The sequence below is a fragment of the Microcaecilia unicolor genome, chromosome 2 (assembly GCF_901765095.1).
Source record: "Microcaecilia unicolor chromosome 2, aMicUni1.1, whole genome shotgun sequence".
Classification (NCBI taxonomy): domain Eukaryota; kingdom Metazoa; phylum Chordata; class Amphibia; order Gymnophiona; family Siphonopidae; genus Microcaecilia; species Microcaecilia unicolor.
Window position 1 is genome coordinate 342,429,114 of NC_044032.1, and position 27,602 is coordinate 342,456,715.

The 27,602-nt window shown below is 45.3% G+C and overlaps 1 protein-coding gene across 1 annotated transcript in view; it reads right to left on the reverse strand.

The window, feature by feature from the left end:
- LOC115462065 (FERM and PDZ domain-containing protein 1-like) overlaps window positions 1-27,399 on the reverse strand; it is an 84,280-nt gene extending 56,881 nt beyond the window's left edge. The window contains 2 exon segments of the mRNA XM_030192109.1: window positions 21,673-22,521; window positions 27,315-27,399. Of these exon segments, the coding sequence (XP_030047969.1) occupies window positions 21,673-22,521; window positions 27,315-27,399 (934 nt within the window).
- Between the last annotated feature and the right edge of the window lie 203 nt (window positions 27,400-27,602).

The window sequence follows — 27,602 nt, forward strand, 5'->3', positions numbered from 1 at the left end:
TCCCCTCTAGAAGCGCACAGCGATCCGGGGAGCGACTCTTTGCGCCCTCGCCCTCCGACGCCATAGGCCACATGGAGATCAATCGGGGAACCCCCTGCCCGCTATAAAAAGGTAAAAATTACCTGCTTTCCGCTCCGAGCTGTAACGACCTGGTGTCCCAGTGAGTAGCTGCAATAAACGTTTAAATAAACGTCGAAATAAACGCCTTTAAGGACGTTACAATTTTTTTTTTTTTTTTTTTTTTACGGAGCCAGCGGGAGGGGGGAGAAAAGGAGGGACCTGGCGCCACCAGGTTTGCACTTGCTCAAGAAGAGCCCTCAACCCCAGGCACTCAACAAAACCTAAAAATTAGGCTTGGAGGCCTAGCCAGAGCTGCTGCTGTGTGTGACCACCACCTGCTGAGATAGAGAACATACTGGGGAGTTTCCGGCAGCACATGACCACATATAGGGAGGCAAAAGTTTGCTCTCTATCTCCACCTGCTGGTAGATGGACACAACCCACCAGTCTATGGATTGATCAGCATGATGATATGGAATGTCAAGTTACCTCTCTTTCAGAGCAGGTATTTCAATTGTATGAGAATCTGCTGTAATTTATATAAGCTCTTGTCACCTCTGGGGTAGTCTCATGTATTTTCTAGACATCAGCTGAATTTCTGGTCTGAGGATCTCAGTTCTTTTCTCAGCTGAGGAATGAGCTTTCTTTGAGGGCTGATTTCAAGTTCCGATTTGTTCTTCTGTAAGCCAGACTCCTTTGCTCCAAGCTAAAGAAGCTAGCTCCCATTTCCTATGGAAGCTATTTAAAAAAAAGGAGGAAATTATTCTGATCTGGATCAGACCATCATATTTCACAACAATGGTAGTTCAACTGTGTCTCTTATCTGCACTGTTCGATGGTATTTCAAACTGAATATAACTTACTTGTCTTCTATTCTAAGCCTCATGGGCTCTATGTTTCATCCTAACTTACTCATTCATTTGCTGAGGAAGGTGATTTAGGATACTCTACCGTAAATTGATATACAATGATGTTTCTATTTTGGATTTTCTGCCAATTGCACAGCTTTACCATTCGATCTGTGGTATGCTCGTGCTATGGTAAACACTTGCATTACTCTCTTGTGTTGCACACTTGCAACTTACCCCTCTGCAGGTTTTTGCTCAGTGTAACCTTCTATGTTATTCAGCTGCACCAATTTCCTGTGTTTAATGGTTGCAGCTGCCTCCTGGGCTGCACTCTTCCAGCAAACTCCTATGCTCTGCTATTCAAGCAATCGCCTGTGCTATGTAATTTTGGCAATTTCATGTGCTGCTTAGTGGAAGCATCCTTCTGGGATGCTTAGTCAAAGCAACCATCAGCAATCACATGTGCTGCACAGTGGTGAAAATCTCCTATGTTGCGTAGTGGCAGCAACCTCCTGAGTTATGAGCTGACAGGAACCGCCAGCCTCCTCTGATGCATAGTGGCAGCATCTTCTTGAGTTGCATGGTGGCAGCTTCCTCCTTTGTTGCACAGTAATAGCAGTTGCACAGTGACAACAGGCTACTGTGTTTCAGGGTTGCATTTATCATCTGTGTTCCACAGCTACACCAGCCACTTGTGTGGCTCACCTGTAAGAATCTATTTGAGTAGTTCTCTCACAGCAGTTCCTGTGTTCTCAGCAACAGCTTCTGGTGTTGCCCTTGTGTTTTGCATAGCTACAACATCCACATCAGCTCCATTGCTGCCATCCTACCTGTATTACTCAGCTGGATGCATTCTGCCACTAAAATACCTAGTTTTCTAGCACCTTCTACAGTTGGCTGAATGTCATAGCTGCCTGAGACTTATTCCAGAAATTAGCAGTACAGCATGGCAGTTTTGATAACCTATATGGTACTCTGGTTATAGTGGCCTCTAGGGCAACTTTTACCTTTAGGGCACAGATACAGTGGCTGTAGATGTGACACTGATGGAATAGCTGTGTATTTGGTACACATAGCATCCTCAGGCATGGCTTCAAGATGCACCATCCTCAGGTTGACTAGGATTAAGCACACTCAGGGCTGTTCCACACACAGTCATGGTTTCAGATGCAGCAGCCATAGGCGTGGCTTCAGGTGCAGTGTTTACAGGGGTGGCTTCAGTTGCAGCCTCTACAGTTCTGCAACAGATACAGTTGCCACCTGTATGGCACCAGTTGTTGTAACTTCCTATATGATTCAAGAGCAGTCGCCTGTATGTCAACAGCTGCTGCAGCCAATTCTATACTACCAACTCCTACAGCATCACCTAACGCACCGACCTATATGAACACCCATTATGCCTGCATGTAGGGCACCAGTTGCCGCACTCACCTCTTTGGCATCAGCTGATGCAGTCACGTCTATAGCACTAGCTCCAGCAGCTGCCGGTATAACTCCACCTACATTTTTTCCTGTATGGTACCTCATACAGTGGCGGCCTGCATCTCTCCAGTTACAACTCCCACGTCTATGGCTCCAGTTGTCGTACTCACTTGTATGTCATCTGCTCCTCCATTCCTCCAAGTGTCAGGTTCTCAGGTTCAGAGCCCGCGGGGCTGGGCTCTGGAGCAAACATGAGCCCTTGGGCTGCTGCCGAGGAGCGACAGCAGCAGGCAAAACCCACCAACCAACACTGGGCAAGCACACCGGCAGGGACTGCAGGCACTGCCCAGCGAACCGGAACACATGGACTGGAATCCTGGACTGGAATCCCCCGGACTGGAGGACACAGGACTGGAACACCGGACTGGAGCACACCGGACTGGTCCACACAGCTTCACCTGCACTTAGCTACTAAGCCCCCCAAGAGTTGAGCTCCTGGGTTCGAGTAGCCGGCAGGACTTACTGGATACCGGATGACATAGGGACCAGGACTGGAAACAGAAGTGCTTCTAAACCTAAACTGATCTACGTGCTCCCAAGCCCTAAACCAGCAGGAGTGTTCCTAACAGTAAACTGACAAAAGGACTTCCTAAGCCCTATACTAAACAGGAGCTCCTAAGCCCTGCTCAAGAAAGGGACTTCCTAAGCCCTAAACTAGCAGAGCAGGGAACTAAACACAAAGCTAACACAGGTGCTACTAAGCACCAAGCTACAAGCAGAGCTCTACACTAATAAGCTAAACACAAAACTAACAAGCTACCTAAGCACTGCTCTAGCAAGCTAGATACAACTAACCAGGTGCTTCCTAAGCACTACTCTGGCAAGCAACCAGAAGAGCTCCTAGCACTAAAAGGGAAGACAGGGGAGCCACAAGGAGGGAAGCTAACACATAAGCCAAAAGTGCTTCTAAAGCACCAAACACCAACAACAAAGACTGCAATGCTCCCAATAGCACAAACACCAGAAGTACTTCTAACAGCAAACTCTGCAGTGTTCCTAACAACACCAAACCCTGAAGTACTTCTATCAGCAACAGAGCTTCCAAAGCCCTACACACAGCAATGCTTCCACAACCAAGAGGGAAAAGCAGGAAAGCTAAACACACAGTCACCAGTGCACACTGCACTAATACTAACCTGGCCCTTAGCAAAAGCAAGCAGGGAAACTAGACACAAAGTCAGAAGTGCACACTGCACCACCCTACCTAAAGCAAACACCACTGTTGCAAAGGCTCTGAAGGAAACAACACCACTTCCTTATCAAGGCCCTCCCTGATGATGTCACACTCCCTAGATCTAGGCAAAAGCACACTGACCCAGAGAGGCCCAACCCACACCAATGCAACACTGTGAAGCACTTGAAGTCAGTACACCCAAAGAGAGGTAGAGCAACTCAGGCAACACACACACAGGTGCAGTATAGTGAAACAATTAGAGCCATGCTGCTGGAAGCTGCCAGCACAGAGAGACAGAGCCAGCTCAGACAGGACAGACAAAAGAAACAGAAGCCAGCTAAGAAGCTGACCCCCAGGAAAGAGGTAAGTTTGAGAGGGGTTCTGACCCCAATCATAACACCAAGGTACCTGATGACTCCAGCACACTGTATTGCTGGTTATCACTGGCTATTTAAGATGACTCACTTACTCTGGTCACTTGTTTAGCAGCTTTATTTATTTATTTGTTTATTTATTTGTTGCATTTATACCCCGCTCTTTCCCGCTCGGTAGCAGGCTCAGTGCGGCTTACATAGTATGGAATTACATAGTACATTACAGTCTACCGTATTGCAAAGACCTCCTGATTTCTATGTTTCTGTGGTGTAGCTAGTTTGCACATCAAGGTTACATGACTTAAAGTCTATGAATTTGGGGTACGCCATTTTATTCTGAGCCTAATGGGCTCATACTGGCCCCAGAGCCTTCCCTCTGACATGGGCCCTGATGCACAAAGGCAACTATAAAATACGGCTGTCTCGCTAAAATTTAACGAATCGCTAATAGCCAGCGATACACAAAGCTGCAAATGAGCTACACGAATCCCCCTTTATGCATCCTCACTGTTTGCAAGTTTGAGCTGTCAAATCCATTTGACAGCTTTGATGCACTGGACCTCACCGACCCCACACTTTTTTTTTTTAATTTAGCCTGGTGGTCCAGTAGACCCTGACTACCCCAATCTTTTTTTCCAGTGGACCATGACCTCCCCCCATAATCCCTCATGACAGCACAAACCTTTTTTTTTTAATTTCTATGGTGGTCCAGTGGACAGAACCCCTTCCCCTGCACGTGCACACCCCCCCTCCCATAACCGACCCCCACCCTGCCCCTCCTGTACCTTTACAACAAAGTGGAGGCAGGAGGACAGGAGCAACGGCTCCTCCCTCCTGCCTCAGGCCCGCCCGGAACAAAATGGTGGTGCCCAGGCTCTGCCCAGTGCATTCTGGGATGAACTGGGCAGGGCTAAACACCATATAAGGAGGTATTTTCCCTTATATGGTGTTTAGCTCTGCTCAGTGTATGGCGGCAGCCAAAAAAGCAAACAGGATGCTAGGAAATATTAGGAAAGGGATGGTGAATAAGACCGAAAATACTATAATGCCTTTGTATCGCCCCATGGTGCATGCTCACCTTGAGTATTGCATTCAGTTCTGGTCGTCGTATCTCAAAAAAGATTAGAAAACGTTCAAAGAAGACTGACCAAAATGATAAGGGGATGGAGCTCCTTTCATATGAAGAAAGGCTAAAGAGATTAGGGCTCTTCAGCCTGGAAAAGAAACAGTTGAGGGGAGATATGATTGAAATCTACAAAATCCTGAGCGGTGTAGAACGAGAAGTATATCGATTTTTTACTTATTCCAAAAGTACAAAGACTAGGGGACACTCGAGGAAGTTATATGGAAATACTTTTAAACAAAAAGGAGGAAATATTTTTTCACTCAACGAATAGTTAAGCTTTGGAACTCTTTGCTGGAGGATGTGGTACAGTGGTTAGTGTATCTGGGTTTTAAAAAAGGTTTGGACAAATTCCTGGAGGAAAAGTCCATAGTTTACTATTGAGACAGACATGGGAAGCAACTGCTTGCCTTGGGATTTGTAGTATGGATTGTTGCCACAATTTGGGTTTCTGCCAGGTACCTGCGACCTGGCTTGGCCACTGTTTGGAAAACGGGATACTGGGCTATTTGGACCATTGGTCTGACACAGTATGGCTACTCGTATGTTCTTATGTACTTAGAATGCATTTTCATTGTGGATATCCTGAAAACTTCACTGGCTGGGGTTCCCTCAGGACAGGTTTGAGAGTCACTGTTCTAAGGTGCCACCTGCCTTTGGTATTTTTGGTCAGGGGTTTTTAACCCAGTCCCCGGGACACACTCAGCCAGTCAGGTTTTCAGGATACCGTCAACGAATATACATGTGGTAGATTTGCATAGACTGGAGGTAGTACAAGCAAATTTATCTGATTGAATGGGGATATCCTGAAAACTCCAACTGGCTGGGTGTGCCCCGAGGACTGGGTTAAAAACCTCTGCTTTAGAGCCTTCAGGATCTTAAAGTGTGTAGAGCAAACAAGAGAAATTGGACATGTTTAGTGGACATCTGCCTTCCAATTGCAGCTCCCTGTCTCCCTCAAACCTGGTTTGGATGTTTTTCAGCAAAGGCAGGGCACAGGATAGAACAGGTGTTGCTGCAGTGGGTGAGATGACAGCTGTGGCATGTTGATGGCCTGTTCTAGTCCCACTCCTGCCAGTGACAACTTATATTGGCTGTGCAGGATTAATCCTTTGGTGAACCCTAGGTGAATAAGAGAAAACAAAGGAGGGGTAGAGAAAATAGGCTCTATCCAAACAATGGGGGAGACGTATATTTTAATAACACAATGATATTTATTGCAAATGGTTGACTCAACACAGCCGTGTTTCGGCGCCATAGCGCCTTCTTCAGGAGTCTATAACAACAAATACAGTAACAAATATAAAACATGAATATTGCAAACAAAGGAAAGGTATCTATATATACATATATATCTATCTATATCTATCTGTCTATCTCTCTCTCTCTATATATATATAGATATATATAATGAATTTCAAATGGACATCTAAAAAGCATATATGAATAAAAATAAACATACATAAAATATCATAAATACAAAAACAAGATCATAAACATATTTAAATCAAGGTGAATAAGTACAGTGAGGCCAAATGTGATTCTCATCTAAGAGGAGAACTATCAGAGGAGGAAGCAGCAGGTAAGAGTTGGGAGGATAGACAGACCTCATAAGCAGTTGTTGCTCTGGAGCTTACCCCACCCTGACTCAGTGATATTCTATAAGTTACACGCACAACTGCCTTAGCGTGTAAAAGCAAGGAGGGCAAAGAGCAGGGGCAGTGAATGCGAGTGTCCAACATCTACATGCGTAAATAACAGAATATTGTAATTTACACTAAATTGCTGCATTCAGGCACATGCATTTACACCTATTGACATGCTGACTTATGTGTGTGTATATGCCAGTGGCATTGCCATGGGGGGGCCTGCCCCCCCCCTCACTTTGGGCTCAAGCCCCCACCAAAGTCGCAGCACCACTTCAATGGCCAGCAGGGGTGCTAAAGCCCTGTCAGTTGAAGAAATCTGCTGCCTGAACTTCTCCCTTCCCCTCATGCTTCTTCATGAACCAGCAAGTCAGCGGTGTGCTCCCAGCCTCAACAATGGCATTCGCGCTGTCAGCGGCTGGAAGCATAATGCTGACTTCCTCATTCTGGAGGCAGAATGAGGAAGATGGGGGTGACCTGGATTTCTTTGGCTGGCGGTGCTTTGACATCCCCTCCAGCAAAAGTATGAAACCTAACGCGGCAGGGGGAAGAAAGGGAGAGGAAATTTGTATCCCCCCATAGTTCACTCCTGGGCCTCCCCAAAAATGGACTGCTGGCTACGCCCCTGGCACATCACAGCCCCTGTAATTTGGGCACACAACTTGTAGTGCCCAGTTATAGAATTAATCATTGAATTGACTCTACTGCCACTCATTTTTTATGCTCCTAAATTTAAGACTTTAATGAAAGTTTGAGTATAAATTTAAGCACTCAGGCCTAATAAATTTTCAAAGAGGCTAAGTTAGGCACTCTCACAGTAGAGAGGCTCAAATCCTCTGAATATTGGGTCCATTCTATCTGTCCTAAGTTATCTGTATAACAGACTGAATATTGTCACTATCCATATACATTCTGGGACTGCCCTGGCTCCACCCTAGCACTAAATGCATAGTATAGAGGTGGTCTGTAAGGATATTAAGAGGCACTATTTGGATAGTGCTTCTAAACATTGCAGTCTACAAGCATTTATCTAGATAGCAGATGTTGTTATCCAGATAAGTGCTTGTCAGTATTGACCCAATAGGAGATACTGAAAGATAAAGACCCCTTGAACACCTAGTCTGCCTACAATGCTGTCCGGATATGCAAGCTGTGATTTTCCCTTTCCCATTTCTTACCATTATGGTCCTCTTCTGGATTTATTCCAAGCAGGCCTGAATTCTGCCACCAGCGTAACCTCTGCTACCTCCATCACTCTCTTAGTAAAAAACTATTTTTTTCAGATTTCTTTTGAGCATCTCTCTTTTCAGTTGTAAATAATGGCTCGTTTTGCTTGAATTTATTATTTCATGAAAAATGCTACCATTGGTATTTTATCTTCTAGTAGACTGCAATATATTTGAATATTTGTATTATATCTTATCTTTCCCCTTCTTCTTTCTAGAGAGTATGGAGTCTATATTCAGATAAGTCTCGCTCACCAGGTCCATAATCGGATTTTCTGTGGCATTTACTTGGCACATTTACACCAGCTCTATGGCTGCAATAAGTTCTTATGCTTAAGCACATGTGCCTGTATATTCCCAGTTATACTGGTATTCTATAAGAGAAAGTAGGTGCAGACATTCCTTTATAAAATAGGCCCTAACTAGATGCCCTTAAGGAACTAACTATAGGTGCTTTGTTATAATATTGTCCTTCATGAGGGTATTTTTTAATAGATCAACTAAGCTGGAAGTTAAAGGAGATACGTATTTTGAGGATATTTATAAACGTACATACTGGTCAATATTCAAATGTTATGGGCAATGGTGTTTGTGAAAGCCAGCCATGGGATAGAAATATATTTTCCCCGACATTCAGCCGCGGTTCCTCACAGGAGGCTCTTAAATAAACTAGATGGGCTGAAGATAGGTCCCGAAGTGGTGAACTGGATTAGGAACTGGTTGACGGACAGACGACAGAGAGTGGTGGTAAATGGAGTTCGCTCGGAGGAGGGAAAGGTGAGTAGCGGAGTGCCTCAGGGATCGGTGCTGGGGCCAATTCTGTTCAATATATTTGTGAGTGACATTGCCGAAGGGTTAGAAGGTAAAGTTTGCCTATTTGCGGATGATACTAAGATTTGCAACAGAGTGGACGCCCGGGAGGGAGTGGAAAGCATGAAAAGGGATCTGAGGAAGCTAGAAGAATGGTCTGAGGTTTGGCAATTAAAATTCAATGCGAAGAAATGCAAAGTGATGCATTTAGGGAGTAGAAACCCACGAGAGACGTATGTGTTAGGCGGGGAGAGTCTGATAGGTACTGAGGGGGAGAGGGATCTTGGGGTGATAGTATCCGAGGATCTGAAGGCGACGAAACAGTGTGACAGGGCGGTGGCCGTAGCGAGAAGGTTGCTAGGCTGTATAGAGAGAGGTGTGATCAGCAGAAGAAAGGAAGTGTTGATGCCCCTGTACAAGTCGTTGGTGAGGCCCCACCTGGAGTATTGTGTTCAGTTTTGGAGGCCGTATCTTGCGAAGGATGTTAAAAAAATGGAAGCAGTGCAAAGAAAAGCTACGAGAATGGTACGGGATTTGCGTTCCAAGATGTATGAAGAGAGACTTGCTGACCTGAACATGTATACCCTGGAGGAAAGGAGGAACAGGGGTGATATGATACAGACGTTCAAATACTTGAAAGGTATTAATCCGCAAAAAAATCTTTTCCGGAGATGGGAAGGCGGTAGAACGAGAGGACATGAAATGAGATTGAAGGGGGGCAGACTCAAAAAAGATGTCAGGAAGTATTTTTTCACGGAGAGGGTGGTAGATGCTTGGAATGCCCTCCCGCGGGAGGTGGTGGAAATGAAAACGGTAACGGAGTTCAAACATGCTTGGGATATGCATAAAGGAATCCTGTGCAGCAGGAATGGATCCTCAGAAGCTTAGCTGAAATTGGGTGGCGGAGCAGGTGGGGGGAAGAGGGGTTGGTGGTTGTGAGGCTAGGATAGGGGAGGGCAGACTTATACGGTCTGTACCAGAGCCGGTGATGGGAGACGGGACTGGTGGTTGGGAGGTGGGAAATACTGCTGGGCAGACTTATACGGTCTGTGCCCTGAAAAAGACAGATACAAATTCAAGATATGAGTTTATCTTGGGCAGACTAGATGGACCATGCAGGTCTTTTTCTGCCGTCATCTACTATGTTACTATGTACTATGTTATTCCCAGATATTCAAATCCGGGCCTTGTCTGAGCTTCAGCACTGAAAGCGAAGATACTTACCTGTAGCAGGTATTCTCCGAGGACAGCAGGCTGATTGTTCTCACTGATGGGTGATGTCCACGGCAGCCCCAGGAACGGAAATCTTCCTAGCAACAAAAAGTTTGCTAGAGCCTTTGAGTGCGCAGGCGCAGTCATCTTCTCGCCCACCGCGCGAGAGTCCCGCTTTAGTTAAATTATAAAGCAGTAACAAAGAAAAAAGACAACTCCAAAGGGGAGGCGGGCGGGTTTGTGAGAACAATCAGCCTGCTGTCCTCAGAGAATACCTGCTACAGGTATGTATCTTCGTTTTCTCCGAGGACAAGCAGGCTGATTGTTCTCACTGATGGGGTATCCCTAGCACCCCAGGCTCACTCAAAACAACAACAAATGTCAATTGGGCCTCGCAACGGCGAGGACATAACAAAGATTGACCTACGAAGTAAACATCTAACTGAGAGTGCAGCCTGGAACAGAACAAAATTGGGTCTAGGGGGGGGGAGGAGTTGGATTCTAAACCCCGAACAGATTCTGCAGGACCGACTGCCCAAACCGACTGTCACGTCGGGTATCCTGCTGAAAGCAGTAATGAGATGTGAGTGTGTGGACTGATGACCACGTCGCAGCCTTGCAAATCTCTTCTATGGTGGCTGTCTTCAAGTGGGCCACCGGTGCTGCCATGGCTCGAACACTATGAGCCGTGACATGACCCTCAACAGTCAGCCCACCTTGGGCATAAGTGAAGGAAATGCAATCTGCTAGTCAATTGGAAATGGTGCGTTACAGCGACTCCCCTTCTGTTGGGATCGAAAGAAACAAACATTTGGGCAGACTGTCTGAATGGGGCTTGTCTGCTCCACATAAAAGGCCAATGCTCTCTTGCAGTTCAATGTATGCAACTGACGTTCAGCAGGGCGGGTATGAGGACGGGGAAAAAATGTTGGCAAGACAATTGACTGGTTCAGATGCAACTCCGACACCACCTTCGGCAAGAACTTAGGGTGAGTGCAGAGGACTACTCTGTTGTGATGAAACTTGAGATAAGGAGCATGCACTACCAAGGCTTGAAGCTCACTGACTCTACGAGCTGAAGTAACAGCCACCAAAAAAATGACCTTCCAGGTCAAATACTTCAGATGGCAGGAATTCAGTGGCTCAAAAGGCGCTTTCATCAGCTGGGTGAAAACGACGTTGAGATCCCATGACACTGGAGGAGGTTTGACAGGGGGCTTTGACAAAAGCAAACCTCTCATGAATCGAACAACTAAAGGCTGTCCAGAGATAGGCTTACCCTCTACACGATAATGATAAGCACTAATTGCACTAAGATGAACTCTTACGGAGTTGGTCTTGAGACCCATAGGCGCCCCGTATAAGAGGCCTTGGGGAGGCTAAGCCTCCCCAGTCAAGCTGTGACCTTCCCGCCTGCCTCCTCCCCACATGTAGCAAATTGTATTTTCCGCCGCCGCTCACCCCCCTCTGAGCCCGCCTCAGCTCCCCAACAGCCCTCCGTCCTTTCCGTGCCTGCTGTGGCCGCCCAGCATTTAAACCTTTTTATTTAAGTCGCAGCGACGGCTCACCTCCAGCCTTTCCCTAGTTCCCACTCAATATCCCACCCTTCCTCTGATGAGGTATTTCCTGTTTCCGCGAGGGCGGAACACTGAGCGAGCGAGAAGGGAAAGGCTGGAGGTGAGCCGTCGCTGCGACTCAAAATAAAAAGTTTTAAACGCTGAGCGGCATCAGCAGGAACGGAGAGGAGGGCTGTCAGGGAGCTGAGGGCGGGCAGGTGGGGCTGGGGCAAGTCACTGGACATCGATGGAAGCGGAGGACAATAGGAGGCAAAGGAGAATCAGACATGGAGGGGAGGGCAGGGAAGAGAGGAGAAATCGCTGGACATGGAGGGTGAGGACAGGGCCAGAGGAGAAATCACTGGACATGGAAGGGGAGGGCGGGGGAGAGAAATTGCTGGACATAGAGGGGAGGGCAGGGGACGAGGAGAATTGCTGGATTTGGATGGCTGGAGGGGGCAGGGGAGAGAGATTTGCTAGTGTAAACCCCCTGGTGGCAGAGCAAGGTATTAAATGATGGTACCAAATATGTCACAGGGTTTCCCCAAAATGACTCAACACCAACCAGGGAGTTTAACAATAAAAAGAAAATATTTTTTTATTAGTTGAATTATATTTAAATGCTAACGAAATCTTACCAGCTTGCAATTTAACATATGTATTTCAATTACAGGTTTGCAACACAAATCAGTTTAGTCTCTAGAAACATTGAGCGCATTTTCAGATAAGTATAAATATTAGTTACATAAATCATTTAAGTACATTCAATTTTGCAAACACACTAGACTCTTCAAAGACTCCCCTCTCCTGTCCCTCAGACCCCCGGAGACCCCCAAGGATCCCAACATGTAAGTTTTCCTCTACTCTTTTTTTCTTCTTCTTTTAGTTATCTCTCACTTATTGTTCAGGTTTCCTTCACTATTTTCTCTTATGTGCACTTTTTTTAAAATAGTTTCAGTCACTTAGCTGCTCTCTTGTTTTCTCTCTCTGGCTCTCTTGACGGTGGGCACCTTTTCTTTCAGGTGATGATCTCCAGCATCAACTTTCTTCCAGTCTTTCCCTAGTAACATGTTCTCACCAATAGAGCTCTCTCCCAACTGCCAGCCTGAGCTGTTTGTCACTCTCCTGAAGTTCCATCAGCATGCGGAACACTCAGCGCATGCACACAGACTACTCAGTTTCACTGCACTGCTGCTCACTGTCTCTACACCAGATCTAGAAGGAGCCAGGTAATCTTTTAAAATTTAACCCATAGGGTTACACTAGATATGGATGGAGGAGAGGGCAGGGGAGAGAAGAGAGTTGCTGGACATGGAGGGGAGGGAAGAGAGGAGAGAAATCTGGACACAGATGGAGTGGAAGGCAGGAAGAGGGAAGAAATCGCTGGACATGGAGGGGGAGGACAGGGGCAGAGGAGAAATCACTGGACATGGAGGGGAGGGCAGGGGAGAAGAGAATTGCTGGATTTGGATGATTGGAGGGGCAGGGGAGAGGAGATTTGCTAGATATGGATGGAGGAGAGGGCAGGGGAGAGAAGAGAGTTCCTGGACATGGAGGGGAGGGAAGAGAGGAGAAATCTGGACACAGATGGAGTGGAGGGAGGGAAGAGGGAAGAAATCGCTGGGCATGGAGGGGAGGACAGGGGCAGAGGAGAAATCACTGGACATGGAGGGGAGGGCAGGGGAGAGGAGAATTGCTGGATTTGGATGACTGGAGGGGGCAGGGGAGAGGAGATTTGCTAGATATGGATGGAGGAGAGGGCAGGGGAGAGAAGAGAGTTGCTGGATATGGATGGATGGATGGATGGATGGAGGGAAGACTGGAAGGAGATGCATATGGATGGAGGGGAGGGAAAAGAGGAGAAATCTGGACATAGATGGAGTGGAGGGTAGGGAAGAGAGGAGAAATGTTGGACAGGAATGGAGGGAAGGAAATACAAAGGAAGGAGATGCACATGGATGGAGGGGAAAGGGAGAGAAAAGAAATGCTGGACATGGGATGGAGGGAAGGGAAGTAGATGCTCATGGTGGAGGGGAGGGGAAGAGAAATGCTGGATATGGATGGAGGGAAAGTTGCTGATTTAAGGGCTGGATTGGAACACTTTGAGGGCAGATGCTGAAACTGGAGGAAAGGATAGGGACAGGGCTACAGATGGTAGGCAGGACGCATAAGGACACAGGAGGATGGTGGACCTGGTGAGAGAAAAAACTATCAAATGGAATGAAGACACTGCATAAAACAGAAGACACTGGGACCAAAGCGAATAGAAAAACTAAATGATCAGACAACAAAGGTAGAAAAAAAGTATTTTATTCAGAATTTATTAATTGGAATATGTCAGCTTTTGGAAATGTGCATCTGTGATATTTTGCACGTAAGTTTCAATTTTTTCTAGTATTGCTGCATGCTGAGTCTGACTTCTTGAGGGTAACTTTCCAGTTCAGTATTTTGCCTTCATATTTTTTTTTATTTCTAGTTCCTTGTGTCATATCTGTTGTCATGTGTTTTTCATGTGTGATCAAGGTGCAGTATTCTGCTAGTGTGTGTAGTATTTGTAGCCCTTTTGTTTTGTTTTTCATTAGGTAGTGTACTGGTGTTTTAGAGCCCCAGTGTAATTACAGTGCTGCCTTTCCACGCATAAGGTTGCAGCTCATCCTGTCCTTAGAATTAGTGGTGTTATGGTTTGGTAAGGTTATGGGTGTGTTTTTGCACAAGTTTGTGTATAGTGTTTTGCACTGGAGATTGTGTGTTGGCCTTACTGAGGTGGCACCAAAACATCAGAAATGGTGTAGAGCCTACATCATGACACACTACCTCTTGAAGGATCTACATGTGGTCGTTAATAAAAGGAACTCATTGTGAACACTATTCACCCTAAAAGAGTGTTTTGTGGCTCTACATGCGAATTGTGATATTATGATCCCTTGCGTCATATTGTTGACGGTCTGCATTTTCCGTATGGGTGGTATATTGGTGTATTAGGGTCTGCCCAGTGTAATATTTATGGTACATTAAGGTTTCTGAGTGTGTTTTTGCACAAATTTGTGCATAGTGTTTTGCAGTTGAGCAATTGTGGTTAGTATATGCTTTGAGGCAACCACTTTATTCTTTGTCATATGATACATATCTAATATCTAAATTTAATAAAGGTATTAATTGTGACTATTTTAGTTTTACTTATTTTTTTTTCTGTGTGTTGTCAGACAATTATGGATGTAAGCTCTGCCCCTGGCCCCATCCTAACCCTGCCCCCTTTAGCCTCCCCAAACAGTTGGGCCACCGACCCGCCTATGTTGAGACCAGACTCTGACAAGTATAGAAGGTATTCAAGCAGGGTCTGTGTAGGACAAGAGCGAGGATCTAGGGCCTTGCTGTCACACCAGATGGCAAACCTCCTCCATTTTAAAAGAGTAACACCTCTTTGTGGAATCTTTCCTGGAAGCAAGCTCGGGGAGACACTCTCAGGAAGACCCAAGGCAGCGAATTCTTACGCTCTCAACATCCAGGCCGTGAGAGCCAGGAGGTTGGGATGCAGAAGCACCCCCTCGTTCTGAGTGATGAGGGTTGGAAAACACTCCAATCTCCAAGGTTCTTCAGAGGACAAATCCAGAAGAAGAGGGAACCAAATCTGACGCGGCCAAAAAGGAGCAATCAGAATCATGGTTCCGCGATCTGCTGGAGTTTCAGCAAAGTCTTCCCCACCAGAGGTATGGGAGGATATGCATAAAGGCCCTTCCCCCAATGAAGGAGAAAAGGCATCTGACGCTAGTCTGTCGTGGGCCTGAAGTCTGGAACCGAACTGAGTGACCTTTGTGATTGACCTGAGTGGTGAAAAGATCCACCAAGGGGTTTGCCCCACGCTTGGAAGATCTTGCGCACTATGAGCGAGTTGAGCGACCACTCATGAGGTTGCTTGATCCTGCTCAACCTGTCGGCCAGACTGTTGTTTACGCCTGACAGATACATGGCTTGGAGAAAACATGCCATGATGGCAAGCCCAAAGCCACATCTGGACGGCTTCCTGACACAGGGGTCGAGATCCAGTGCCCCCCTGCTTGTTGATGTAGTACATGGCAACCTGATTGTCTGTCTGAATTTGGATAATTTGATAGGACATTCGATCTCTGAAATCCTTTAGAGCATTCCAGACCACTCGCAACTCCAGGAGATTGATCTGAAGACCTGATTCCTGGAGGGGACCATGCTCCTTGAGTGTGAAGCCCATCTACATGCGATCCCCACCCCAGGAGGGATGCATCCGTAGTCAGCACCTTTTGAGGCTGAGGAATTTGAAAGGTACGTCCCAAGGTCAAATTGGATCGAATTGTCCACCACCGAAGGGAATTGTGAAAATCGGTGGACAGCTGGATTGCATCCTCTAGATTCCCTGCAGCCTGATACCACTGGGAAGCTAGAATCCATTCAGCAGATCTCATGTGAAGGTGGGCCATTGGTGTCACATGAACTGTGGAGGCCATATGGCCCAGAAGTCTCAACATCTGCTGAGCCGTGATCTGCTGAGATGCTCTGGCCAAGGAAAACGAGGGACAGAAGATTGTCTGCCCTTGCCTCGGGAAAATAGGCATGAGCCGTCTGCGAGTCCAAGAGAGCTCCTATAAATTCCAATTTCTGAGCAGGGAGAAGATGGGACTTGGGGTAATTTAAAACAAACCCGAGCAGCACCAGCAGTTGAATAGTCATCTGCATGGACTGTAGAGCTCCTGCCTCTGAGGTGTTCTTCACCAGCCAATCATCGAGATAAGGGAACACATGCACTCTCAGTCTGTATAGCGACGCTGCAACTACTGCCAGGCATTTTGTAAATACCCTGGGTGCAGACGCGAGCCCAAGGGCAGCACACAATACTGGAAGTGCTGTGTTCCCAGACGGAATCAAAGATACTTCCTGTGAGCTGGAAGTATCGGGATGTGTGTATAAGCATCCTTTAAGTCCATAGCAAATCATTTTGCTGAATCATGGGAAGAAGGGTGCCCAGGGAAACCATCTTGAACTTTTCTCGGACCAGGTATTTGATCAGGGCCCTTAGGTTAAGATGGGACGCATCCCCCTGTATTCTTTTGTACAAGGAAAGTACCTGGAATAGAATCCCAGCCCTTTTTGCCCTTGTGGAACGGGCTCGACCGCATTGGCACTGAGAAGGGCGGAGAGTTCATCTGTAAGTACCTGCCTGTGCTGGAAGCTGAAGGACTGAGCTCCCGGTGGGCAATTTGGAGGTCTGGAGATCAAATCGGGGAGTATCCTAACCGGACTATTTGAAGAACCCACTGATCGGAGGTTATGAGAGGCCACCTTTGGTGAAAAAATTGTAACCTCCCCCTGATCGGTAGATCGTTCGGCACGGACACTTTTATAGCGGCTATGCTCAACTGGAGCCAGTCAAAAGCCCGTCCTTTGCTTTTGCTGGGGAGCTGCAGGGGCCTGTCTGGGCGCATGCTGGAAGTGTGGCTCGGATGCGCTAGTCCAGAGTCGCTGTCGAGCAAGGCTGCGGGGTTGGTTCAGGAATCGGGTCCAGAATCTGCTGAGGTCGAGGAGGCGGTACCGGGCTGTCCGAAGACCGATGCACCGACACCTCCTGAATGGAGGGTGAGGGCTCCTCTCGGTGTCGGCGCTTCATGGGTGCCGAATCCTTCGACACCCCGGTACCGTGCTTCGGAGACCAATGACGATGCTTCTTCACCTTTGCTCGATGCATGTCATCGATACTTCTTGGTACCGATGAGGAGGGCGTGGAATCCACACTCCTCCTCGGGGTCAGGTCCGAGAGTGGTGGGTCACGTGGGGCCTGCGTAGCAGGAGTCTTCGAGGCAGGTGGAGACCCACTCGATGGCTCACTGCTCCTAGCGTGTGGTCTCCGGACAGCCATTACCTGCGCTCCTGAGGTCAATGCCATCTCCGGTGCCGATATCGACACCGCCGACCACGGTACTGATGTCGACATTGAAGAACTGGGTGAAGCTCCGAAAAGACGATCCCGAAGAGCTTGTCGACGCCTGTGTCCGCTTTTTCAAGCTAAGACACAACTACATGCGTCTGGGCGATGGTCGGGCCCAAGGCACTGAAGACACCACGCGTGAGGGTCAGTACCCGAAATCGCCTGGTTGCACCGAGTACACATCTTGAAGCCACTGGGCATCCTCGATGACATGGACTGAAACATAGCGGCGGCGAAATCAAAATTCTCGATTGTGCCAAATTAAAGGCACAAAAATGAGAAATGCGGATGCGCGGCCTAAGAGGGCCGCGACAGAAGCGAAAGAAAACTTAAAAGGACCAAAACTAAGAATAAAGGTTAGGGTTTTTTTTTGTTTTTATTTTTATTTAAGAGAAACAATGTTAAAGAAAAAGAAACGAGGAAAAAGGAGATGAAAAACTGAAAAATCAGCGAAGGCTCTTCCAGGGCGAACGGAGAGAGACCGCAAGCAGTCACTCTCTAACCGCGGAGAAAAAGAACTAAAGCGGGACTCTCGCGCAGCGGGCGGAAAGATGGCCACGCATGCGCGGTGCGTGCTCTCGAAGGCTCTAGCAAACGTTTTGTTGCTAGGAAGATTTCCGTTCCTGGGGCTGCCGTTGATGTCACCCATCACTGAGAACAAGCAGCCTGCTTGTCCTCGGAGAATATCTGTTTCTTTTTGAACCAGCTAACACATTGCTGGCTAAGTCAATATTCAGCCCTTGACCACATAAGCCAATCTGTTTAAAGACAAGACTGCTATTTACGCGGCCTGGTTTAAGCGGCGAGAGGCTGAATATCGGCATCTAACCCAACTCCACCCCTGAATGCCCACAAGTTAGTTACTTTTGAATTTGGCACTAACTGGTCATTTTCCATGAAGATAACCAGTTAAGTGCCACTGAAATGACTGGAGAGATGTAAACAAGCAATTGAACTGGTTGGCAGCCATTATCCGTTATCCCCCGGATTCTATATATCGCACCTAGCATTCCGTGCCAAAATCTAAATACATTCTATAACAACGCTGTCACGAAATGCCTAGCCACCCACCTGGGGTTACCCTGTGGCCACTTAGAGGCTCTATCCCCAGCACAACTCAGTTCTGCCTTTGCACCTCCTGCTCATGCTCTACACTAGCACCTTCCTCCGACTGACTGGATCACAACCGCCTCTGGGCGAGTCTCCCGCTCTCAAATTATCCCCAGTGATTTCTAGGTTAATACAGCCACGCTCCCAGTGGTCCCATAGTTCCCAGAAAGCACTCACAGACCCAACATACAAACCACCAGGATTCTTTACAGTCCTGACAGAGAGGCAATAAACTAAATACTGTTTATTGTCTTAGAAATTTAACAGTGGAACAAAGTGCAATCAACAAAAATATCAGGTAAATGAAATATGGATCAATTATAACACTAACTAAACATCTGTATACTTTCTGAAAGTACCTGCGAAGATCAAGACTTATAGGCGCTCACAAGTTATCAAATGTAACTGTTTATAGGGCCTTAGCAAAGAGATGTCTCTTTCTTCTTCCTGGCTGAGACTGGAGCAAAATCCAGTACTCTCCAAATGAAATGAGCTCCTGGGCCAATCAGAGCCAGAAGAACAAAATTTCAAAATATACTGCTTCTTGCTTCTTGTTTGTGTGCTAAAACTAAAGAATAGAACATTCATTACTCTGTAACAGCTTTACAGCAAAGAAACACCACCTGCTGGCCAAATAGGAGAAATATACTTCAGGACATAATTAATGCAGGAAAATATCCAATACACTTTACAGGCTTAAACACACTGTTTCTTCACAAATGCATGTAACTTAATTAGCTTAACAAGTTAATCAGTGTTAACAGCACTTAACAAGCAATAATGAGCACTAACTGACAATAATTAGAATTTACGCACACAAATCGCTAAGCGTATTGTGTAATGCAGAGTGCCTAAATTTTAATATGCGCAGGCAAAAAGGGCATGGTTATAGGTGGGGGAAATGGATGTTTCATGGGCGTTCCCAAAATTTATGCGCGTAGTTATAGAATATGGTCCAGTGAACCTAAATCTGCGTGCCAGGATTTATACCACATTTTCATGAGTGTAAATAGAAGCGTGTAGTTTTAGGCTCTGAGATATCAACTAAGCATATTCTATATACCGCACCTAAATCTAGGCACCGCTTATAGAATACGCTTAGTCAGCACTGATTTCCCACACCAATTTTTTAGGCACCTTATATAGAATCTCCACTATATAAGATATCAGATGCTTGTGGACTTTATGGTTCATCTTTGAAGGATAAAAATGTGTAAAAAGTGGCATAAAGCACCATTTGGATGTTTTTCTCACAAAAACATCCAAATCAGTATTTTTGAAACTTATTTTGCAGATGGTTTTCCCATATGTTCATCTGCAGTGCGTCCAAATCTCAAGGGAGCATGTCGGTGGCATGTTAAGGGCAGGATTTGAGTGTTCCTAAGACTAAAGACTTTTTTCAGCCATAATGGAACAAAACAAAACTAAAACTAAGACATTTTGAGCAAGACCTGTTTTTATACGAATAAGGAACAACATGTTGCCCTAAATGATCAGATGACCACTGAAGGGAATCAGGGGTGAGCCCCCAATACCACCTCAGTGGTCACTGACTCCCTCCTACCTCCCAAAAATGTGAATCAAAATATGACTTACCAGCCTCTATGACAGCCTCAGATGTTATAGCCAGGTCTATTAGAGCAGAATGCAGGTTTCTGGAGTAGTGTAGTGGTTGGTGCAGTGCACTATGGAGTGGGGGACTCGGGTCCCTATCCCCCTCTACTTGTGGTGGAAACTGTGACCCCTCCCAGTGACCAAACCCTACTGTACCGCATATAAGTGCCCCCTTCGCCCATAAGGGCTATTGTAGTGGGGACAGTGGGGTTTGGAGGGCTCAGAGGACAAGATAAGGGAGCAAACGTGAGATGTGTACCTGGGAGCATTTTTATGAAGTGCACAGAAGTGCCCCCCAAGGGTGCCCCATTAGTCTCCTGAGATGTCTGGGGGACCAGTCTGCTAAAAATGCTGGCTCCTCCTACATCCCAATGGCTTGATTTTCTCTGTTTTGCACCTATTCGGGTTTTTTTTCAGAAAAGGACCAAAAAACAAATGTCCAAAGCACAAACCTTGTTCGAAATAGTATTTTTGAAAAAAAAAAAAAAAAGATAGACATTTTTCTTTTTGAAAATGACCTTCTTTCCTGTTCGGTTTTTGGACGTTTTGTGCAAAATGTCCAAAGTTGGACTTAAGATGTCATATCGAAAATGCTCCTCTTTATAAAATAGCCATTCAAAACCTGCACAATTGCAACTAAAGGTGCACCACTCAACACTATCAAAATAAGCATGTGGTTTTTGACTTGCTCTTTCTTTCCACCCTGGTAGGGCAGTATTACATCTGCTTTTCTCCTGTCTCTTGGAAGCCATCTGATTTCCAGTGATAATTTGAAAATAGTGTATAGTAAAGGGAACAATCAGTGCCTCTTCCCCAGACTGTTTTTTTGTTGTGTCAGTACTTATACACTACTTCCTCCGCAAATGGTAATTAAAGAAATGATACCTCCCTACCATATATTAAATCACAGGTTTAAACTATTGTTTTGTACAGTTTTCTACTGCTGTTATCAGTTTTAGCAATTGTTTGCAGGTTCTAATATGTTTTATTAGATCAACCTACCAGTTACCCAAAAATGACAATACATATTAACAATCTTCAAAGCAATCACTTGGCTGTCTTGTGCTCAGCTGCACTTTCAATTTTGCTTTCTTTTAATCTGGGGCAAGTCTTTCAAACTTTATTTACTACAGTGCTTCTGCACTGTACAGTCATGATATTCTGTGAACAGTCAAAAATAATGAGTTATTTTTAAGATGCTAGCACAATTTTGTCCCCGTCTTAATACCATTTATGTCATACCATCAGCATATAATGTAGTAGCACCTACACTATCAGTCTAATTTTCTTATAATTTGTTCTCATGCTGAAACATATACTAACTTTCACACTTTAAACAGCTAATGTATTCTTTGCACCTTCCTGGAACAGAATCTGCCATCACATTGCCACAGTAAAATAATCCCAGAAATCTTTTCAGAGGTTGTCATCTCTCAGATTTACAGCTATCTACCCCCTTCTTCTGTGACCATGGGTTTCCTCACCTGATGCTGTTTCAGTTGGTGTGAGCCTGTCCGCTGCATCAAAGAACTCCTCCTCTGAGCTGCTATCTCCGAAGCCAGGAGGAGGGTCCAGAACGAGTGTGTCCACCTCACTGGTTTCAGTCACATCCCACCTCTTCTCCCCTTCTAATTCTGTTAGAAGATTTTTGAAATAATACTTATCTGGGCTACTGTCTTTATCCAGGCTGTTTGCTGGGGAAACATTTGAGCACAGGCTATAATATTCCATAACATTGCTATCATAGAGTCGACAATCTAGACTGAAAGGACTCGGTTCATTTTCCTCCTTTACTTCGGTGTCCCCTGGACACCTGGAAAAATCTTTTTGTTCAGTTCCGCTCTCATCTCTCTGTGATGCCTGCAGAAAACACAGAAAGGGATCAGATTCTGCCTGTTCATTTTCTCTTTGCTCTTCCTCACCTTCGTTATAGAAAACACTTTTGTCTTCACTGTGCATTTCGTCTAAACTGGGTACATAAAAGTGGAAAAACTCAGGTCTGCTTGAAGAACATGCTTCCAGGTCATCCTCTTCCAAAGCATCCATAGAATCACTGGACCAGCTGATCATACAGCTTCTGCCTTCAGTGTTAATGGAATCGGAGGCCTCAGAGGCGCTGTCAGTCCCATTGGTGATGCTGTAGAATAAGTCTCTCCCTCTGTTATGTTCTCCTGATTTTTTACCGTCTTGATCAATTTCATCCAGTTTCGCCTCCTCCTCTTCATGCAATGTTTTTATGTTGTATTTCACCAGATGGATATCTGAAGAAATGTCCAGTGAAGAGTCTATTTCAGAGGACTCTTCAGAGTCACTACATCCTCGAGATTCATAACCTTAAATGTAAAACAAACAGTTTCAGTATTTCAGTGCAAACATATACATAAATACTGCAGTGTTTTGCTCCTTCCTGTAAGTTTACTGCTTCTAGATGCAGTGCATTGTACTTTTTAAAAAAGTGTTAACACATGAAAAATAGGGTTATTCAAGAATTATGTACTTACAGATTATGTATTTTGGGCTCAATATTCAAAGGATATGTGCTCCTAACTTTGCGAGTTACAGGATCAATATGCCCCCTTAAACTATGCTGAGCTGGCTGGCTACTGATATTCAATGGCACTTAATGGGTAGTGTCACAGAATGTTGGCTATAACCGGTAGGCACTGCCTGGTGCTCCATGGTGTGACTGCACCTTGAATACTGTGTGCAATTTTGGTCACCGCATCTCAAAAAAAGATATAGCAGAACTAGAAAAGGTACAGAGAAGGATGATGAAAATGATAAAGGGGATGGGACGATTGCCCTATGAGGAAAGGCTGAAGCAGCAAGGGCTCTTTAGCTTGGAGAAGAGACAGTTTAGGGAAGATATGATAGAGGTCTATAAAATACTGAGTGGAGTGGAACAGGTAGACATGAATCACTTGTTTACTCTTTCCAAAAATACAAGGACTAGAGGGCATGAAATGAAGCTACTATTAAATTTAAAACAGAAAATATTTCTTCACTCAACGTGTAATTAAACTCTGGAATTCGTTGCCAGAGAATGTAGTAAAAGCAGTTAGACAAGTCCATAAACCATTATTAAGATTGACTTGGGAAAACTAATTGCTTATTCCTTGAATAAGCAGCATCAAATCTATTTTACTAGCCGTTGAGCCCGTAAAAACGGGCTGGTATAGAGGTTTTCCTCCCCCCGCGGTCACCACCGCTCCCCTCCCCCCCGCGAAGTCGCCACCGCTCCCCCCCCCTCGAAGTCGTCGCCGCCGCCACCCCTCCACCCGGCCCGGGCCCTCTCTTCACTTCTGAACTTACAGATCCATTCGCCGAACGCAGCAACGCACATCAGCTGAGCTGCCCCTTCCTTCTCTGCCTGTGTGTGTCCCGCCCTCGCTGACGTTACGTCACAGGAGGGCGGGGCCACAGGCAAAGAAGGAAGGGCTCACTGCAGCTCAGCTGATGTGCGTTGCTGCGTTCGGCGAATGGATCTGTAAGTTCAGAAGGGAAGAGAGGGCCCGGGCCGGGTGGAGGGGTGGCGGCGGCGACTCCGAGTGGGGGGAGGGAGCGGTAGCAATGTCGGCGGCGCAGTTTCCCTCTCTGTCCCGCCCCCCCCCCCGTCATCACGTATTGACGCGGGGGCGGGACAGAGAGGGAAGTCTCTACTGCGCATTTGCAGTGAGTACGGTCACTCGCCGTTTATATATATTGATTCTTTTGAGATCTTGCCAAGTATTTGTGACCTGGATTAGCCAATGTTGAAGATAGGATGCTGGGTCAGATGGACTTTCGATCTGTCCCACTTTGGCGATGCTTATGTGCTTCTGTTTAAGGCTGGGACGGTCCGTGGATGCACATGCCATATTCAGTGCCAGTACCCATATAGCTAAATGGCCAAATAGTACCACACAAAATGCAGTCCTGACTTAGGCTGCTTAGCTAAGTAGGTGCAGGCACTGAATATTGTCCAGCACCTACATAACGTCTGAGGCCTGATATCATTTTTTGCTCTCCCATCTGAAACCCTCACCCACTCATGAGTAATACCCCCCCCCCCCCTCAGGATCCCCCATGAGCTACCCTCCTTCCACTGGGGATTACTATGGAGGGGCATTTTCAAAAAGTCATCTAAATCTGAATTGGGCATTTTGCTGATAACATTAAAAAAAAGGCCACCTGACAGTCATTTTCAAACAGGAAAAATGTCTGGCTTTCCTATTTGAAAATGAGCTATGAGAGAGACATCTTAGCCTGAAAACATCTAAAAAGAAAAGCCATTTTCAAAAGTGAAATTCCAACTTTTGGACTCCAAGAAAGCAGACACAAAAACGTCCAACTGGCATCATTTTAAGAGAAATGGCCACACATACGTTGCTGCAGATAAGAGGGCCAGCCTAATAATCAGTGCAGTACTAAGAAGATGTGGAGGCTTGGGAATGTATATTGTGGGTAAACAAATTTGTGAAAGATGTGTGATATGTCAGAAAATAAATAAAAAGGTACTTAGAAAAGCTACCCCTGGGTGAAGGGAACCAGGGTTTAGACCTTTTCAAAATATCAGATGGATTTTACAGAACTACCCCCGAATGCAAAGAAAATCTTATAAAGAAGCTTCAGACTGCTCAAAATATGGCAGCCAGTCTTGTATTTGGAAGACCGCGATTTCATAGGGCCAAACCCCTTCGTGAAAAATTACATTGGCTACCAATTAGAGAACGTAGTACTTTTAAAATTTGTACCCTGGTCCATAAAATTATATATGGTGATACGCCAGGATATATGTCCGACCTCATAGACCTACCAACCAGAAACTCAATCAGATTATCACGCTCTTATTTAAGTCTCTGCCACCCTAGTTGCAAAGGACTCAAATACAAATCAGTTCATGGATCCAGCTTCTCATATATAAGTACACAACTCTGGAATGCACTCCCAAAAACCGTGAAAACTACATACGACCACCTCAACTTCTGGAAATCACTACAGACTTACGTGTTCGAAAAGGCATATCCTAAGGACCCAACTTAATTACCTGAATCCAGCAATTCAAAGAAACCCAAATTTGTTATGAACTTAATGAACTCTATATAACTTCCCTCTCTATGTTTCTCTAATGTGTCTGTACATATCCATTTCATTTAAAATAACATCACTCTATATTTGTTTCTTCACTGGAGGAGGCTTTCGCCCCACAGCGATATGTAAGCCACATTGAGCCTGCAAATAGGTGGGAAAATGTGGGGTACAAATGTAACAAATAAATCAATAAAATATTTACTGGTAATTGTGGATCATCTGACCAGCTGGGTAGAGGCAATTCCAATGGCCTCAGCCACAGCACAAGGGGTGTCAAAGATAATCATGGAACAAATAATTCCCAGATATGGGTTAGTGGAAAATATAGATTCAGACCAAGGGAGTCATTTTACCTCCAAGGTTCTGCAGGGAGTGATGGAGGGTCTGGGAATTACCTGGCACTTCCACACTCTGTGGCACCCACCCACCCTCATCTGGGAAGGTGGAAAGAATGAATCAAACACTGAAAAAGCAGATTTCCAAAATAATGCTAGAAACCAAATTATCCTGGACAAAGTGCTTATCAATTGCACTACTAAGAGTCAGGATTGCACCCCGAAGGAACTTAGGAATTTCCTCCTATGAAATGTTGTTTGGGTTACCTTATATGAAGGGAAAGTGTGTGTGTGTGTGGGGGGGGGTGTTACCCACATTTGAAACCAAAGATCTGTATTTAAAGAATTATATACTGGCACAGTCTTCTTCTTAATCTCATTTAAGGGAGAAAGAGTTACTGGCCCAGACTCCACCACTTGAATTTGCTGTTCACAAGATCCAGCCAGGAGATTGGGTACTGGTCAAGTCCTGGAATGAGTCCAAGCTACAGCCCTCCTAGGAAGGTCCTTATCAAGCCTTGCTGACCACTGAAACCGCAGTCAGGACCGTAGAGAAGGGTTGAACACACTACACCAGGATCAAGGGACCAGTGGAGGCACCTGCAAATTCCCCCGGGTGGACAGTGGTAAAGGCAGAGGATCCTCTCAAAATAAAGATTAAAAGAAAGACTGAAAACACTGCATAAACAATTCCTACAAGGGACCTGCTTTGAGCTGGGATCCAGGCCCTGATGATAATCCTGCCTGGGATCCTGTGACCAGGTTTTGTAGACTATTGGGCTCATTTTAGAAAGAGAAGGACGCCCATCTTTCAACATAAATCGGAAGATGGACGTCCTCCTCACAGGGTCATCCAAATCGGTATAATCGAAAGCCGATTTTGGACGTCCCCAACTGGAAATGTTACATCATGATCTGTTTCCATTATGATCTGTTCATTTATATAAATGACAGTTTAGAAAGAGGTAATTAAGACAATTTATACAACATCAAGTTTGAGCCAATTCGTAATCTATCATAAAACTCTGAGTTCTCACAAGCTAAATAAATGCTTTGAGGAAACAAAAGTTCTTTGTTTGAAATAGTAATCAGTTATGGTTAAAATGTGACAAAATGTAAGTTTAAAAGTAGTTCTTACCTGTATTGTCCATAGACGTTTTTGTATGTTGACCTTCCAGTTGTTTTCTCTCATAATGAAATATATGGTAAATTTTTTCAATGCTTTTATTTATTTATTGATTATATATGCTTTAATAAATACCTATACTTTAAAGTTACATCCCTATTTTTTATATATATGCTTTAAAATGAAATGCATTTCTTTTTAAGCATTATATATACTTTAAAATTCCAGTGTTTATTTATTTATATATACTTCAAATTTAATTCTTTCCCTCACAACATAACATTTTCCTCCCGCCCCAATGACTTGCAACATACTATAAGGCACTGCTGCCCTCTGTAGGACGTTACTAGGAACTGCATCACACCATTTCAATAACAGCACTGAACCATGCTCCCCACAAAATGGCCGTCTAAAAAGCAGGAAAGCTAGCAACAGTAAATTGGCGAGAGAAAATAACGGATAACTAAATAAAGTGGCAAATAAGAACAAATTAAGAACAAAATCCTGATCCTACCGCCACCAACCCAGCGAAACAGGTACCAAACAAAACTCTGAACACTGCCGTTCCTCGCTTCCTGTTTATCTTTTAACTTACCCACCCCATTTGTGTACCCCATCACAACTGCACAGCACACCGACTGCAGCACCGCTAGCACGATGCCCGAAATACTGCCTGCCATCTAACCCCCGTAGTGCGTAGAGCCCTCAAAATAATAACCCTCAATTTCGCCACAAATCCGTTACCCTTCCTTACCGACAGCAGGCAGGAAAACACCCTGAAGCCACCCCTTTGTTAAGTCCCACTTAATAACCGGAACAGCAGAAAAGAATGAAGTACATCAATTAAAGACACAACTCCTGTTACACACGATCCCCCGTTTCT